The sequence below is a fragment of the Octopus sinensis genome, linkage group LG4 (genome assembly GCF_006345805.1).
Source record: "Octopus sinensis linkage group LG4, ASM634580v1, whole genome shotgun sequence".
NCBI classification, from domain to species: domain Eukaryota; kingdom Metazoa; phylum Mollusca; class Cephalopoda; order Octopoda; family Octopodidae; genus Octopus; species Octopus sinensis.
This window is the reverse complement of record NC_043000.1, coordinates 119,195,336-119,214,536: the sequence shown is the minus strand read 5'-3', so window position 1 is coordinate 119,214,536 and position 19,201 is coordinate 119,195,336. Positions and strand designations below refer to the sequence as shown.

Sequence of the window (19,201 nt, the reverse complement as noted above, 5' to 3'; positions counted from 1 at the left end):
ATTGATAAATGGCAAGAAAAACCTCTCAATGGCAAATACCCAAAGAAAGCAAATAATGCCGATGTTGACAAAGTCCTTACCCATCAATGGCTGATGGCTTCTGGCTTAAAATCAGAAACAGAAGAGTTTATCATAGCAGCTCAAGATCAATGACTGCCTACAAAGAACTACCAGGCCAACATATTAAAGAACGGCAGATCCCCAACATGTCGTGTATGTCAACAACGAAATGAAACCATTGATCATGTTGTCTCCAAATGCAGTCCTCTTGCGCCTACAGATTATCTCAACAGGCATGATAGAGCAGCACAATATATTCACTGGGTAATTTGCAAAAGCCTGGACTTGCCCCATGATAAAAATTGGTGGGAACACAAACCACCTCCAGGGCTTGAAAATGATCACATCTCACTCCTGTGGAACTTCGCCATTCAAATTGACAGAAAGATAGATGCGAATAGGCCAGACATCATATTGAGAGACTTCAAAAAAATCATGCCTCCTCATTGATATGAGTGTCCCAATCGATATAAACGTGTCTGTCAAGACCTACCGGAAACTGAGCAAATATAAAGATCTTGAAATAGAAATTAGCAAAATGTGGAACCTGAAGACTAAAACAATGCCTTTTGTCATAGTTGCCCTAGGAATGATAGCAAAAGGGGCTGATGGTTACCTAACTCAGATACCAGGAAACCCCAAAATGGCAGAAATTCAAAAGATAGTGCTCATGGGAACTGCTCATATCCTACGCAAAATACTTTCTTTGTAATCTCAAATTTTAAAACAAACATAATTTTCTTATGGTTTCTTAAATATTCTCTAGAACAACCTTATGTACCAAACCAAATATATGTCACCCTAGGCAGAACACCAACATGAACTTCCAGCTTGTTGGCTTTTGAGGTCTCTGGGTGAGACTTGGAGCCAACTTGTACAAATACAAAGCAAGAGTCAAACATATAATAATAATAATAATAATAATAATAATAATAATACTAATAATAATAATAATAATAATAATAATAAAATGTCAGTAGTCTTGGCGCGTGACTTTTGGCTCATCCATTCTATATATTTCTTATTCTCGACTAGATTCTATCTAGTCCAATGTATTTCATTTGAATTTTGCTCGGCTTTAATAAAGTAGTTGATCTGTAAACGCGTTTTCTGCTTATTATTTACAAAGTTTCTTTTATATAAAGACTCATCGAGAAGTGTATATTTTTTTCCCTCTGAAGAGATTATGCCCAGAAATATGAATTAAATATTTAATTAATTTCACTGTGCATAACTGAAACAGCCTTAAAGGATAAAGGCTGATTTGTTGCTGATAATAAACTCTTATTAACCCCCAAAATCTCCATTTTCTTCTTCCTTTACATGAACATAAGCTACAGTTTATATACAAATCTATTATTCTAAGGAAATCAATTTTCCCCCAAATATTAAGTATTGAACCAGTATTTCATTGGATGACACCATCCCTTCATGAGGTTATCATAACCTCTAATTGAATTATATATATATATATATATATATATATATATATATATATGTGTGTGTGTGTGTGTGTGTATATGTGTGTGTGTATATATATATATATAATGTATATATATATATATATATATATATATATATACATATATATATACATATATATATATATACATATATATATACACACACATATATATATATATATATACATATATATATATATATATATATATATATATATATATACATACATATATATATATATATATACATATATATATACATATATATATGATTTGATTTTGATTTTTCCAGTTTCAGCTAATGAGCTGTGGCCATGCTGGGGCACCGCCATTTGGTTTGCTACACGATTTTACCTCACGGATGCTTTTTAGCAAACGCCATCTGATGCATGAGAGAGTTCGATGCAGCTGCCCTCATCTGCACCTCCTGCCGTGAAGTTGGTTCATCACATATATATATATATATATACATACATATATATATATATATATATATATATATATATATATATATATATATATATATATATATATATATATATATATATATATATATATATTAGCCTGCTCGCTTAGCCAGTGGGGTGGCGTCCTTCGAAGGCTAAAACAATGCGAATGCATTGTGACCAGCGATGTGTAACTACATCTGATGGACTGGTCGGTGACGTGATCACGTGATCACGTGATATATATATATATATATATATATATATATATATATATATATATATATATATATATATAGGCGTAAGAGTGGCTGTGTGGCAAGTAGCTTGCTTACGAATCACATGGTTCCGGATTCATTCCCAGTGCGTGGCTCCTTGGGTAAGTATCTTCTACTGTAGCCTTGGGCCGACTAAAGTCTTGAGTACATTTGGTAGACGGAAACTGAAAGAAGCCCGTCGTATATATGTATATATATATATGCATATATATAAAAAAAAAAATATATATGTATGTGTGTGCAAGTACGATATCGACTTTCTGGCCACTGATGATCCGGAAGTTCTTATAAGCCGAATTAATTTTCATTAATGTAGAGGTAACTGTATTTCATTTAATCACTTAAGGAAATTTAATATTTCTTTAATCTAGTGTGTATTGACCGAAGTGACTATCCCTAGTTCGGAAAAGATTAGTAATCCAAAAAGGCCTTGCAACCGCAGGTTCCGGAAAGTCAATACAGCGAACAGCATTTGGACATCTCTCTACGAGTACTGAGCCACAACTGACGCTTGGTGGTAAGTGGTGGCCGACCTGCTAAGCATTTCCACGTCATGCCTGAATGAGTCGGAACACGGTGGGCAGCTGTTTGCGCAGCAAATGATCCCTGTTATGACGCGCTCCACAACAGGTCGGTTTTGGGGGCTTTTCGGATTTTAGATTTCCGGATAAAGGATTGTGTACATATATAATTTCCCTAAGATGCGGCCATTGGTGATTTTATTTATAGCTAACATAAGGAATAAAACATCATCCACTTTTAGAACTTTTGTCCTGAAAATCTTCTTTACTACCGTTGAGTATTTTGCTATTACAATTAATTTAACAATTAGGTTACACAAAGTTTTCAGGAAACCAAATGAAAAATATTCTTAATGTAAAATCATGCTACTCTCACATAGAGCTAAAAAAAACCCAAATCTATATGCGTAGGAGTGGCTGAATGGTAAGTAGCTTGCTTACCAACCACATGGTTCCAGGTTCAGTCTCACAGCGTGGTACCTTGGGCAAGTGTTTTCTACTATAGCCTCGGACCGACCAAAGCTTTGTGAGTGGATTCGGTAGACGGAAACTGAAAGAAGCCCGTCGTGTATATGCATATGTATATATATATATATATGTATTCTCTTTTACTCTTTTACTTGTTTCAGTCATTTGACTGCGGCTATGCTGGAGCACCGCCTTTAGTCGAGCAAATCGACCCCGGGACTTATTCTTTTGTAAGCCCAGTACTTATTCTATCGGTCTCTTTTGCCGAACCGCTAAGTAACCGCTATGTATATATATATTATATATATATATATATATAATATATATATATATATATATTATATATATATATATATATATATATATATATTATATATATATATATATATATATATAATATGTATATATACACACACACACAACACACACACACACACATATATATAATATATATATATATATATATATATATATATATATATATATATATATATATATATATATATACGTGTGTGTGTGTGTGTATACATTTGTGTGTCTGTGGTTGTCCCCCAAACATCGCTTGGCAACCGATGCTGGTGTGTTACGTCCCCGTCACTTAGCGGTTCGGCAAAAGAGACCGATAGAATAAGTACTAGGCTCACAAAGAATAAGTCCTGGGGTCGATTTGCTAGACTAAAGGCGGTGCTCCAGCTTGGCCGAAGTCAAATGACTGAAACAAGTAAAAGAGTACGATACGTGTAGTAGGTGTGTCAGAGAAAATTTTATTGTATGATTGGATGCTATTGGGATTTGACCGTAGCGGAGAAATAAATGTAAACAATAGTTGAATCGAAAAACTCTGCGTGAAAGCGAGTGAAAAAATATACAGAATATGTGTGGGAATAGAAATTGCGAATGATAAAAAGGAATATATTACAAGTAAGCCCCCAAAAGGAGGAGGTATTTAAAATCAAAATTAAAATTGAAGATTAAGATAAGTAAATAAAAATACACTAATGATAAAAGGAAAAAAAAGGAAGGAAAGAAAATAAAAAAGAAGAAAAAGTAGAAAAGAAAAAAGAGGAAGTAAAGTAGAAAAAGAAAGAGAAAATGAAATAAGTGGGAGATAACTATCAAATTGTCCTCTGTATTAATCGGTTCACAAGAAAGCTGATATTTTTATCCTCTCCAAGATGTTTGTATTTTCTGGATGTAAAGGACAAATTGTCAGGTTACTCACGTTAGCTTTTTTTCGAAAGGGAACAAATTTTTCACAAATTCGGATTTAACAAATTTTATTCCACTGCTCCTGGAATATTGGTTAAAGATATCCCTACGCGGCGAGCTGGCAGAATTGTTAGCACGCCGGGCGAAATGCGTAGCCATATTTCATCTGCCGTTACGTTCTGAGTTCAAATTCCGCCGAGGTCGACTTTGCCTTTCATCCTTTTGGGGTCGATAAATTAAGTACCAGTTACGCACTGGGGTCGATTTAAACGACTTAATCCGTTTGTCTGTCCTTGTTTGTCCCCTCTATGTTTAGTCCCTTGTGGGTAGTAAAGAAACAGATATCCCTACGCTTGCAGATACGCTATTTTTTCCATGCACTTCTTCAGCTACTAAAACTGAATTTACTCCCGTGAACTAGTTAATTACATATTTCTTTCACTTCGAGTCATTCTCAATACTCATCTCTCCTACTTTCTCTTCTTGCAACCAACCCCACCCTTATACCTCAATAAGTGCTCTCCTCAAAAACTTCCCCCTCAAAACTACTTTATCAGGGAATCTTCTCTACTTATTTCGTTTTTGGATTTGGTCAAAACTATTGAAAAGGTTGCAAGACGCAACGAAAATTTTAGTAAAATAAAAATAAGAAAAACGTGGAAATTTTACCGGTGAGTGTGTTACATAATTAGGCACAAAAAGAAAATGACTTTCCCCAGACACAATAGAATTCTCTATTTATATTTCCCCTAAATATGTCGTCCTGGATATAAGTTACTTCAATCGCACCATTAAAAAACTCCTGCTAAAGTTGTGAGCACAGTTGTTCCAGTTCCTTTGTCGCAGACACAAAATCTAAACAGAATTAGTTACAACAGAAAATCGAAACTAATTCGCTGGAATTCAATTCTACAAATAAACGCAAACATGTCGTCTATCTGGAGAGCGAGTATATATGACTCTCATTCCACTATTGTCATAGCATTTAACACTAATTCACTAATTCATAATGTATTCAGTGAGACAAGTCTAAATCAGAGTTTTCCGACTCTGAGACTATGTTGCACTATAAAACATAAGACATGGCAAGTATCCATCTTATAGGTTCTCAAAGTATCCATCTTATAGGTTCAGTTTACTGCCCCCACCCCGCGTGGACGTTGAGACGGTCCAGGTGGGCGCTGGTGCCTAAGGAGGTGGTAGGGGGTCCGGTAGAGAAAAAGGAGACGTTGAGGGAAGGCAGTGGATTGGGAGACGCTATGAATTTATAATTTGTCGTATACAAATTGTGGAGGCACATGGCCTAGTGGTTAGAGCAGGGCGATGTGTGTGTTTATGAGCGAAACACCTAAGCTCCACGTGGCTCCTGCAGAAGGTAATGGCGAACTTCTGCTGACTCTTTCGCCACAACTTTCTCCCCCTCTTTCCTCCTGCATCTTGCAGCTCACCTGCGACGGACCGGCGTCCCATCCAAGTGGGGAACCTATACGTCAAGGAAACCGGGAAACCGGCCTTTATGAGCCAGACATGGCTCGAGAAGGAACAAACATTGTATCAAATTATATAATATTATATTAAATGTCAAATGATTCATAGTATATATAAATTAGTGAAATATAAAATATCTATTTATGCATGAAAATAGGAGTGGGGGCGCTGAGGGTATTATGTGGCCATGGGTGGGGGCGATGGCACAAAAAGGTCATAGCTACCTTGCTGTATAGCTCAAAGTGGAGGAAGATGATCACCTAGGGGTCAATACCTGCACGTGATGAGTTTAATGTGGATTGAACTATTGCTCACACCATCAATCACACGTAGCCCTTAATCAGATCAGGAATCTGAACCAATTGGTAAAGTACATTGGGACGATAGGGAAACCGGTCTCTGACTGAATGTCAGAGTGCATAGCTTTCTCAGATTTATTCAGCATTTAAATAATGAACTCCTTATCAGTTGTATAGAGTCGTTGTTGATTAGGGCGTTAGTAGTTTCTACTCCGCTGTGTTTATTTTCCGTTGAGTGTCCTATGTCTTTTGAAAGATAATTATCTTCATCACGAACACGTTGACAGAATATGAATCACGAACACGTTGACAGAATATGAATCACGAACATTTTTACTAATTATCTCTCACCTTATTCGATTGTTGTTCAGACTCAGCATTGAATCAAGACAAAAGAAATAATTTTTAGTTTCAATTTGGTGATATGAAGTTCTAAAATTATAAGAAAAGAAAACTTCTGATATTTATTTTCTCAAGAATGCTAAGTTAGTTCGTTAATTTCTTTTCCTTATTAACCACACTCAGTGTAATTGCTTTTGTTTAAAAATTCACACATTAAAAATTCACATTAAGCATTGTTGAAGTAATTGACGTTGCATTCTGTAATTTGTCATTAAGCAACTATTCGATGTAGGTGGGAAAATGAAGTGTACTTCACCAAAGATAATCAACGAAGTATTCAGTGGTCATAAGCGTTAATATTCGGCACAAGTCAGCAGCAATCATAAACTGCATTCGACTTATTTGGTTTTAATTAAAAAAATATTCTAACTGAACTATAATTAAGTATTAATGTATTATGTATATCAATGGTTAATGCATTTGATACACACTCTTATGTAGACAAATACAGGTGCATCAAATATCATACAGCCTAAGTTCTTTGTTAGAATTATCTACTCCTTGACGATGCATCATGATTAAAAAATAGCAATTTAGACAAGATCCCTATGAACAGAAGAGATAATCTCAGAAATCTAAAACCGTCCCAAGTTGACATGCCATTTTAAAAAAGGACAAGCGACTTGTTTGGAGATAAGAAGATACACTCGTGAAGACGTGTTTCTACCGCAATAGTCGTTATCAGAATGATAATCGTTTTAACATATTTCTAGCTGTCAAGGACTCAGAAATATACAAAAAGAGTTGAACACATTTATGACCTAAGTAATTTGCATACAACTTTATGCTGAATGTTTTGCTACCAACGGAATGCGATTATTAATTCTTCTTATAGATTGGTATTCGATTATAAATGTCTTGCAAACAACTCGCACATGCAAGTGCTACCAGTCAAAAAACTCCGCATACCGGAAGCCAGCAAGTGTATGGGATCATTAGGAGAGAATGTGCGCCGTTTCGGGGCCTACCTCTCGACGGCATCAATGCGCACCCAATATAATTAATTCATCTGAAGTATAAAAATAAGTTGCTCTAACTGTTCTCGATTACTCTAAAAAAATGTTCTATATCGCTGAGTTTAACAGCTCGTTGCCTGGCGATGTTCACCAATGCTCAAACAGAAAAGGTCTTCCACGATGTATGATAGAACATCCAACATATATCTAGAACATGACAGTTCGGCAGGGTTGAAGTCCTATTTAATATTAAAGGCTTCGTCGTAGTACAGTATTCAGCAGTCGCTCGCCACAGCGAACACTCTCCTCTCTTACTCACATATTTGGGAAGACAGGCGACAAAGGTAACCATACTAGTATTCACCAGAGCTAGATCTCTGCTGGAACTTGCATGAATAGTGTTTCAAGGGAGAGAAACTTTATGTGAAGAGAACGAGGTGAAAGTACTGGTTTGGAACCACACTGGAGGTTTTTCTCCAAATAAAGCCAAAACATTTAGAAACGGTCCCAGGACTCACTTATATCCTTGCCGAATGGAATGAACTAAGACTGATTTGTGAAGAGCAGATGGCCGAGATGCCAGGTGTAGAGAAATATTGATCATCTCAGAGATTTATTCCCATACATCAAAAATAAAAGAGGGGAGAGGAGGGTCCCATTGCCACCGACATCATCGCTGAAACAACAACAACATCAACAACAACAACAACAATAACGTGTAGCAACAGAGGCAGTAGCGAAAGTAGCTGCAAAGAGCATTAGCAATAAATTCTGTAGCTGCATCAGCATTAGCAACAGCCACACTCACAACCACAGCGGAGTGGAGGCGCAATGGCTCAGTGGTTAGGGCAGCAGACTCGCGGTCGTAAGAACGCGGTTTCGATTCCCAGACCGGGAATTATGAGTGTTTATTGAGCAAAAACACCTAAGCTCCACGAGGCTCCGGCGGGGTCGGGTGGGGGTGAACCCCGCTGTATTCTTTCACCACAACTTTCTCTCACTCTTTCTTCCTACTTCTTCCACAAAGCAGAGGAACCATGGTGTAACCCACTATGGTGTGGTAAACTTTCAGACCCTAGTCTAGATTGCGAATCCTCTGTACCCCAGGATGGTTCAGCTCTCCACTCACCCGTTAAAAGCCACCGTTTACGGAATGAAGATAACAACATAGCTTTCGCGCCCGTGCAACCGCCTGTCTATCGCGTGTGGTGGGTGGATCTTCAATTTGCCGCACGCATTCTTAGTAGCTTAGAGTAGGCTCGAATTAGAGATTATTCTTTGTGGTTAATGGCGTGAGTCCTGATTGGAATAATAAAAATGATAATAATAATAATAATAATAATAATAATAATAATAATAATAATAATAATAATAATAATAATAAGAAGAAGAAGAAGAAGAAGAAGACCACAGCGGAAGCCTTGGAAACAACACCCTCATAGTAACACTAGTAGCAGCAACATCATCGAATTCGGCATTCATAACGATTAGATGAAAATACCCACCACCAAGTGGATAGTCCCAAATCCAGCGTCTTACCTCCCCACTTGCATTTACTCTCTCTCCCCCACTCTCGCCGGCATGCACAAACATTGACACAGGAAAACACATTTCCCTGTTCCAGATGCCATCACTGTTGGTCAGATCCGGATATCGGCTGCTGCCATTGTGAAGACCACGCCGCTGCCTCTCTTTTGACCAGGAAGGGCAGACAGGTTTTCCTTTATGTAATGGCTGTGGTGAATGAAGTTGTATGGTGGGCGAAACCGAAATGACGGAAGACAGACACTTTTCTCACCGCTTGATAACCGATGCTGGTTCATTTACGTTCCCGTAAATTAGCGGTTCGGCAAAAGAGACTGCTAGAATAAATAACAGGCTTAAAAAAAAAAAAATACTGTTGTTGATTAGCTCGATTAAAAACCTTCAATGCGGTGCCCTAGCATGGCCGCAGAATAATGACTGAGATAGGTAAAGATAAAAGATAAAAGCAAATGTATAATTTCACTATCAATGAATAGCTGGGTTGGGATATCCAAACACTTTATGAACGGAATGAGACGATTTGGCGCGGCTGTTTAGGCGCTGATGGCTTGTCATAGCTGACTGGAAATTCAGTCTGTTATGGCGACAGTACATTTTGGTACTGGATGCAAACATACACTCATATGCACGTTTGCGCAGAAATATACACAAAGATAGAAAGAATGAAAGATAGAGAGGGAGAGGGGTAGAGAGAAGGGGAGAAGAAGGGAGAGGACTAGAGAAATAGTAGAAAATTAGGAATGAAAGATAGAGAGGGAGAGGGGTAGAGAGAAGGAGAGAAGGGAGAGAAGTAGAGAAGGGAGAGAAGGGAGAGGATTAGAGAAAGAGTAGAAAATCAAATAAGTTATAAATTATCGGCGAATCAGCGACGCCAAAACGGCTGTGCCAACACGTCTCATACTTGTTTTATGAAACACTCACGAAGTATGAGCTTGCCAGGTTAATAATTTCGTATCACTCTTATACCAATCGTTTTATGTTTTCCCTTAAAATATCAAAAACATTGTTTTGAACCAGGGTAGGATTTCATCTAGGGCGTAATCTAAATCTGTGTTAAAATTTTCTATTTGGTGAAATTAACCATTCTGCACTTACTAAATATATGGAATAATGTCTGTTTAGAGAATACGTCATGCAACTATGGAATATTTTGTAACAACAGAAGCAGTGGAGGCGCAATGGCCCAGTGGTTAGGGCAGCGGACTCGCCGTCGGAGGATCGCGGTTTCGATTCCCAGACAGAGCGTTGTGTGTGTTTTTTGAGCGAAGACACCTAAAGCTCCACGAGGCTCCGGCAGCGGGTAGTGGCGATCCCTGTTGCACTCTTTCGCCCCAAATTTCTCTCACTATTTATTCCTGTATCTTGAGTAACGCTGCGAAGGACTGGCGTCCCGTCCACCTGGGGAGGGGGAACACATACGCCACAGAAACCAGGAAACCGGGCCCATGAGCCTGGCTAGGCTTGAAAAGGGAAAAAATACAACAGAAACAAGGATCTCTAATTGATCCACATGGGTAAAATATGGCCTGTATCTTAGGACGATGAGGTCTTGCAACCATTATTTTTCTTCCTATTAAGGCGGCGAGCTGGCAGAATAGTTAGCTCGCCGATCAAAATATACAGCGCTATTTCACCCGTCGCTACGTTCTGAGTTCAAATTCCACCGAGGTCGACTTTGCCTTTCATCCTTTCGGGGTCAGTAAATAAAGTACCAGCTGCGTACTGGGTCAATCTAATCGACTGGCTCCCTCCCCCCAAATTTCAAGCCTTGAGTAGAAAGGATTATTATTATCATTTTTCTCTATACGACATCGTTGGTATCACTGAACAGAAAGAGTTGTAACTCTACCGCAAATTTCGGTAACCTTTCACTAAAATTATTCGCCGAAGAGGCATGAATTATATATGCCTCTGTCAGCTTTGCTGCATTAATAGCCAAATACATATAATCACATTAAGAAGGTGTTGCATAGGTCGGTGAGTCACTGATGGAAGTGGTGGCAGCACTGTGTAATTGATGAGTGTTTTGCTGATCTGTAATTCTGAGATCAGTTTCTACTTGATAGTAGAAACCCAGTGGCGTTAGTTCAGTTACAGATCACAGAGCCACACAGGATCCGAACATAACTCACGTTTTCAAAAGGGCTCATTGAGATGTACCGCTTTCGTGTTACTGTGCTATTTCGTGGCGGATAACTTTATTTAGTGTGGAGGCACAATGGCCCAGTGGTTAGGGCAGCGGACTCGCGGTTTCGATTCCCAGACCGGGCATTGTGTTTACTGAGCAAAAACACCTAAAGCTCCACGAGGCTCCGGCGCGGGTAGGGTGGTGGTGAACCCTGCTGTACTCTTTCACCACAAATTTCTCTCACTCTTTCTTCCTGTTTCTGTTTTACCTGTATTTCAAAGGGCTAGCCTTGTCACATTCTGTGTCACGCTGAATCTCCCCGAGAACTACGTTAAGGGTACACGTGTCTGTGGAGTGCTCGGCCACTTGCACGTTAATAAATGAGCTGCGACGTCACTGAGATGTATCGGCCCCTTTGCCTTTCCCTTGGATAACATCGGTGGCGTGGAGAGGGGAGGCTGGTATGCATGGGCGACTATTGGTCTTCCATAAACAACCTTGCCCATACTTGTGCCTCGGAGTGTAACTTTCTAGGTGCAATCCCATGGTCATCCATGATCGAAGGGGGTCACACACAACTTTATTTAGTGCCACACGCTTGGTATTGTCCACTTTGAGACAATCTAGAGCAATACAGAATTGATTGTCATATCTAAAAACACAATTAAAACTTGTTTAAATTTGAACTCACAACCCGCGAATCTTTAGTTTTACATAGTATGTTTGACATTTTCATTGCGTTGATTTCAAATAAAACAATATATATTTCTTTATTACCCACAAGGGGCTAAATATAGAGGGGACAAGCAAGGACAGACAAAGGGATTAAGCGACCTCAATGCGTAACTAGTACTTACTTTATCAACCCCGAAAGGGTGAAAGGCAAAGCTGATCTCGGCGGAATTTGAACTCAGAACGTAGTGGCAGACGAAATACCTATTTCTTTACTACCGACAATGGGCTAAACACAGAGGGGATTGATTTCAAATAAAACAATATATATTTCTTTACTGCCCACAAGGGGCTAAACATAGAGGGGACAAACAAGGACAGACAAAAGGATTAAGTCGATTACATCGACCCCAGTGTGTAACTGGTACTTACTTTATCGACCCCAAAAGGATGAAAGGCAAAGTCGACCTCGGCGGAATTTGAACTCAGAACGTAACGGCAGACGAAATACCTATTTCTTTACTACCCACAAGGAGCTAAATACAGAGGGGACAAACAAGGACTGACAAACGGATTAAGTCGATTACACCGACCCCAGTGCGTAACTGGTACTTTATTTAATCGACCCCGAAAGGATGAAAGGCAAAGTTTACCTCGGCGGAATTTGAACTCAGAACGTAACGGCAGACGAAATACGGCTACGCATTTCGCCCGGCGTGCTAACGTTTCTGCCAGCTCGCCGCCTTTCAAATAAAACAATATAATGCAAAGCCAATCAATAGCAAAATAAAAAAAAAAATGCCCATCGTACTTATACATAGAATTTAGAACCTGTTAAAGGATTCCTATTCCTTTATTATCATAAACTATATTTAGAATTAATGACATTCACGAGAAAGACAGATTTTGATATAACTTACTGTGAGCAGCTCACACATAGAATTAATTTTCATGTGAAACTAGGAAGTAGTTTTTGCCACGAAATATCACAACGTTAAAGAGTAAAACTTACAATTATACACTGTTTGTACTTTGTCAAAATTAGTTGTGATTTCTTACTCAGTTTTTGGAGGTCTTGTTTGCGTCATACCCCTAACTGATACTTGTAATGAACTTACAAAGTCCATCCCCTCTTCACTGTGGTGGGGACGCTGGCAATGGGTAGTGTCAGAGCTATGCCGTCGGGAACTTCGGTTCCTGATAGGGCCACCCAAGGCGGATTGGTCTGACACCGAGTGGTATTAGGGCCACAACCCGGCAGACGGTGAAAATCCTCGGAGTGTCTTGTTTCGGTAACCGGCGGCTCCTCGGTCGTTCTGTCCCTGCGTCTGCGGACAATCTGCGGCAAGCAAGATGTCTCTACATGCGGGATTGCTGGGGACAGCTTGTGAAATCCACATATTCATACGAAACTTCTTCCATGGTAGAAGAAGCTGACTCAACCCGCCCAGGGTGAATGTCGCCACAAGTAAGTAAGTACTATAGATTTATATTGACGGGGGCCTTCACCAGCCAACATGATGCTACTTGACTCACCAGAATGTGATCTACATCGCGCATTAAAAATAGTTCGCTTCCGAGTGATGTAAGGCAGGGATGAAGTTTGGTGTTCTGAAGGCTGAGATGATGGATCTCTCAAGGGAGTTTTTCTAGTGCAATCTGCTTGTTAACGGAACATACCGAGGTAAATAAAGAAGTTTAAGTATCTCGGAACAGTATTCTCGAGTCATGGGATGCAGGATGCTGAATTGGGTACTTCAATTGCCGGTGTTGGTGCATTACTGCGCCAGATCCAGCATTCAATCCTCGGAATAAGAGAGGTTGGCTAGGGGTCTGGTTTGGACCGGATATCCAGATAGAGAAGAACTGGAGCAAGGTGGCGAACAGGATGACCCGCCTAACTCGGACCTAGTCCGAGTGGTGGCTATCTCTGAAAGAGAGGGCGGAGGTCGCGAATGTATTTATCACATCTGTGATTACCTACCACATAACCGTCGTCCCTTGTCTCGCTTCGTGGTTAAGAAAGCTGGAGCGCTTGCTCTTCCGCTTTTTGTAGAGGGGCAGTGGTCCGTTTGCAAGGCGCTCTATCTACTGCTAACACCTGCTAAAGGGTGGGCTAGGGATGCCTTGGTTGTCGCGCAGACATGCGCCGAAATTGAGGCATCTGTGACTCTATCTGGATAGTGAGCAGGTGTGGTCTCCGCTCGTTAAACTGATGCTTCCGAGGTTTACTAGTTTCGATGAACTGGAACTGCGGATCAAGCGTAGACCAAGATTAGGAGCATGGCAAACCGAGTGCCGTCAGGCTCTCGTGCTCCTCTCTTACACGGGTAATGCCAGCGTCGAGGGTTCTACTTCATTCTTCTATAGAGGGTTGGTAGAGGGCCAGTGCGACAACGTCCTGGGGAAGACCCTGGGCCTCGACGATGCTCAACTCGCCGGCCTGTTCAGAAGGGCATTCGAGCCGGGGCATTTGGATAATTTATAAAGGTCTCTGGCTTGGCAATGTTGCCGAGGGGCTTTACCAGTCGCGATAAACTCGCAAGGCATAGTGCTTCTTGCCTGCTCACGTGCCCATAGTGCGGGAAAAACGACGAAACCGTTCTGCATGCGATTGTGCAGTGCCCGAGAATATCGTATATGTGGGTTGTTCGCAAAGGTGTTACTAGGGATCTGTAAACACGTTAAGCTGAGAAACCTTTCAATATCCTTGGGTCCGTTGGAAAACTCATTCAAATAAAAGAGGGTCCTTAGTACTGAAAAATTTTGGTAATCACTGGTATAGAGGATACTAAGATACTAATTTTGAGAAGTAGTTTCTGTAATTAAAACGTCTTTGTGAAGCATGACATTGCACTCTACCTTACACTCTCAAGCAATTCTCTTCTCAAAAATAGAAAAAAATCTGTCACAAACCTGCTCTCTCTCTCTTTCTCTCTCCTTTTCACTCTCTCTCACTCTTCCTTTCTCTCTCTCACCTGCTCTCTATCTTTCTTTACAACAGGGCTCTTCTCTGCACTGACCGTGAGAGAAAATGGTGGGCGAAACTTCCTGACTGGTTATTAATACCTGTTTCCCCCCGCTTCCCCGTTAATAGCCATTGTGGTTTGTTTTACGCTACAAAGTGTTTAAAAGCGATGAAGAAATCAAACAATTTCAGTCGCAGCCTAAGTTTCAGACTTTCTGCTTAACACTTTAATCAATATATATATATACATTTATATTGACAAATAGTTCATCGAAATGGGCTTTCAAGGTTTTTACCAGAGACGCCAACACACATTTTGGCTGTCATTAATTTTGCTCCATGTTTTATTTATTATTCCATCATATTCTCAGGAAAGCTGTACAGAAACCGGTGACTATAAGTGCCATGAAACAGACGATTCCAAATTCTATCATTGTACAGGACCTAAACACGGTATATTGAAAAATTGTGGTAAAGGACTAGCATTCAATCCAAGCCTTAAAGTCTGTGTCTGGCCAGGCGTTGACCATTGCAAATCACAGAGAGATCAGTCAAAAACCACCAATGATGTTGGAGCTACTGCCAAACCACCTACAAAATCTGTAGTTACCACTCACAGAGTTACTTTCAAGCGAAGTTCATTACTAAGTAAAATTTTGTCAACCACTACTTCTAAACCATCAACTCATCCTCAAACTACTTCTAAACCATCAACTCATCCTCAAACTACAAAGAAACCATCAACTCATCCTCAAACTACCAAGAAACCATCAACTCATCCTCAAACTACCAAGAAACCCCAACTCACTGGTGAGTAATATATTTTCAAGAATTTTATGTACCAAATCTCTTCTTTCAGTGAAGTTTTTATCTCTTGCCACAGTAGTAACTCAATAAGAAATAAGTGATCTCTGATTGTCGAACTAGAGTTATATATAATCCAGTTTACAACACTCTGAATTTGGTATTTATTCAAAACTGCTGTTCTTTCTCTTACCTTTTAAGCTTAGAATATTTCTTACTCCAAGCAATTATATATTGTTTTATGTAAGCATTTTGCATCTTACAAACGACCTTTCTTTAAAATATTAAATGGTACAAAGCATTAATGAGTTTACTGTTCAAATTATAATTCTCCACCTGTTAACGATCTTGTATACATGTTAAATAGAAAGGCGGCGAGCTGGCAGAAACGTTAGCACGTCGGGCGAAATGCGTAGCCGTCGGGCGAAGTGCGTAACTGGTACTTAATTTGAACTCAGAACGTAAATTAAGTACCAGTTACGCACTGAGGTCGATGTAATCGACTTAATCCATTTGTCCGTCCTTGTTTGCCCTCTCTGTGTTTAGCCCCTTGTGAGTAGTAAAGAAACATATTTTAGGGCGGCGAGATGGCAGAAACGTTAGCACGCCGGGCGAAATGCGTAGCCGTATTTCGTCTGCCGTTACGTTCTGAGTTCAAATTCCACCGAGGTCGACTTTGCCTTTCATCCTTTCGGGGTCGATAAATTAAGTACCAGTTACGCACTGGGGTCGATGTAATCGACTTAATCCGTTTGTCTGTCCTTCTTTGTCCCCTCTGTGTTTAGCCCCTTGTGGGTAATAAAGAAACATATATATGTTAAATAGATTATTTTAGATACAAGCTCGATTTGTAGACATGTAGATTTTAGATACGAGTTAGATATGTAGCTATGAGTTTTGTGAAAACGTCGAAGTATTGAAGTTATTCATTTGGAATGAAAATTTAAGCAATATATTATGTCAAGCATACGTAACATTGTAATCAAACGTAACATGTTATTTCTAACGAGTTCACTATTTAAAACTCTTGGCGGAATTTTAGAAAAGCAATTCCTCGAATTTCCATACCTTATGGGGAAGGTAAAGAGTAGAGAAGGTAAAAAATTGTGGGAGATTGAAATTTTGGGGAAAGGAATTTGCAGAATCGTAATTATTGTTGTATGAAATACAGAAATACTAAAAAAAAAAAAATGTAAGAAAAATTTTATCCATTTTCCTTTCTGCGTGGCATGAGACTTTGACGGAGCTTCTATTCCCAAACTTCAAAATCTTATCCATTTATGGTAAAAGATGCTGAAATGATTTTTAAAAATGTTTTTATTTGTCTAATTAATCGTTCTGATACTGAGGCATGGTTATTTTCATCTAAAAACCACGAGAAGTTTGGGATCTTTTCTGTTGCTGCCAGTTTTCTATTTTTAAAAAGTTTTTCTTCCAATCATTTTAAAATTTGGTGTACTGATATAATTTTGTATGCTAATTATGGAATTGGAAGCCATTTTTGCTATAATTTAATAAATAAAAAGTTAGTAGCTTATAAAATTTGCAAATTTTGGGTAATTTTAGCCAGTCGAACGCCACAGACACATTTGTTTGTTTCCACAGTAACAAGCCATGCAATTGTCTGCTAATACAACCATGTGCATTTTATTCTGTCTATTTTCTTTGACGAGTGCCTATCTTCTGAACGTTTGTATTATCAAATGTTTGTCATTGTCACCTGTGTGTCTTTTTAAGAAATGGGTATTTTCGGTTGCTGTTCCGTTACCACCGCATTTACATAATTTTGAACTGAGTGTTTTTTCTGAACCTTTTCAACCTAAATAGCAACCTAATCTTTCGAGTATGTTAGAGAAATTGAAAATCGAGGAGGATGCAGTTAAGGATGCGGTACTTGGAAGGTGGCACTCCTCCTCTTGGGACTGTACTGCTTTTCCATTACTCGTGGGTCAAGAAATTGACTTCAGTCCCGTTCTGAACAACTGCACACATGTTTATTTCAACAGCTATGTACGGAGGACCTGCTCTGCAACCCAGTTCAGATAGGTGGTCCCTGGGAAAATTGTTGAGATAGACGAAAAAGTCAAGATGTAAATACAACCGAAGAAGGGTGTTTTCTACCTGAGCAGTTAGTTTTTGGAGGTGTGTGTCGCGAGACCAGACATGACGTTTTCTTTATTCGGTGCCATCTCGGAGTCAGGGCACGCTTGATGAATGCATACGTCTATCGATGGGATCCATCGTTCTATGACTCGTATTTGCGAGCTTATGGCGCAAGTGATACGAAAATTGTAATTTTCATATTGAATTTTTCGCTATAAAAAATGTATTGTTTATATGAAATAAGCTATTACTATGGTATAGAGTACAGACTTATTTTTTTGTAATTTTCCACAAAAAACTTTTCATTGAGGTTTTTTCTTTTTAAAATTGTTTAATACGTATTCCACCGTTCACTTTATTCATTAAAACATTTTAAAAATTCCAACCTTTTTACAACTTCCACCTTAGTTTCGCTTTCATTTTGTGTAATATAAATTCGTAGTCGTAATATTATGATAGACAGCTATTAGACAGAAAATGCCAACGTCCAAATCCTGTTTCCTGATTGGGTAAAAATTATCCAACTTTTAAACCTCTGTAACATATTTCTAAACTTTTTCTGGAATATGTGATCAACAAAATCAGATCCAATGTTATAAATTATATCTATATACCAAATTTGAAAATGTTCACTTTATCTCAAAATTTGAAAAACTGAGATAGAAATGATCCAGTCTTATTCTGAGTAAGCGAAATAATGGACATTGGCATTTAACACAGTGGTAAATAGTACCTAAGTCCGTGCCAGATGATGGGATTAATGACGTGCTTTTGCCAATTGCAAAATTGTAGATTAAAATCCCTCGCGTAAAACTTGCAGGATAACGGATATCAATTTGGAATTTTAATTCGTTTAGCACAATTTAGATTTCTAGTGGGTATCAGTATGAAATTTTGATTAGTTTAGGACCTTGTACTTAGTTCATTGATTGCAATTCTGGTTTGATCTTGAAATAAAACAAAAACCGTATGTGCCTTCGTAAAGCGTGGTTTTGTTGCTAGGACTCGGGGCTTATAATCATTAAGTCATGGCTTCAATTCTCGGATTGGAGGGCAGATTGTTTTCTTGAGCAATTCTCTTTATATTCTTTTGCTCAAGTAAACCCTGAAAATCGGAATTTTGGGTCTTAAAATATGTACAACTAAAGCCACCGGAAGCAATGAGAGCGAAAACTTGTAATGAAAGTATTTTTTGTAATATTTTCCATATATAAAAAATGTCACCGAAACGATGACTCCAAATAGGTTTAAATAACTAGAAAACTATGTTTACAAGAAATTTTTCTTTATAAGCAAAACATGTTATATGAAATCAGATTCGTGAATGACAGTTCATGGTTTCCAAATATACTTCTCCAAAAACGCCCCTGCAGATACGATGTATATAAAGC

The 19,201-nt window shown here is 38.8% G+C and overlaps 1 protein-coding gene across 1 annotated transcript in view; it reads left to right on the top strand.

Annotated features, from left to right (window-relative positions):
• LOC115211110 overlaps nt 1-19,201 on the top strand; it is a 28,451-nt gene that overhangs the window by 7,948 nt on the left and 1,302 nt on the right. Inside the window, exons 4-5 of the mRNA XM_036502644.1 lie at nt 15,170-15,501; nt 15,562-15,713. Coding sequence (XP_036358537.1) covers nt 15,170-15,501; nt 15,562-15,713 — 484 coding nt within the window. The remainder of the gene's footprint in view (nt 1-15,169; nt 15,502-15,561; nt 15,714-19,201) is intronic.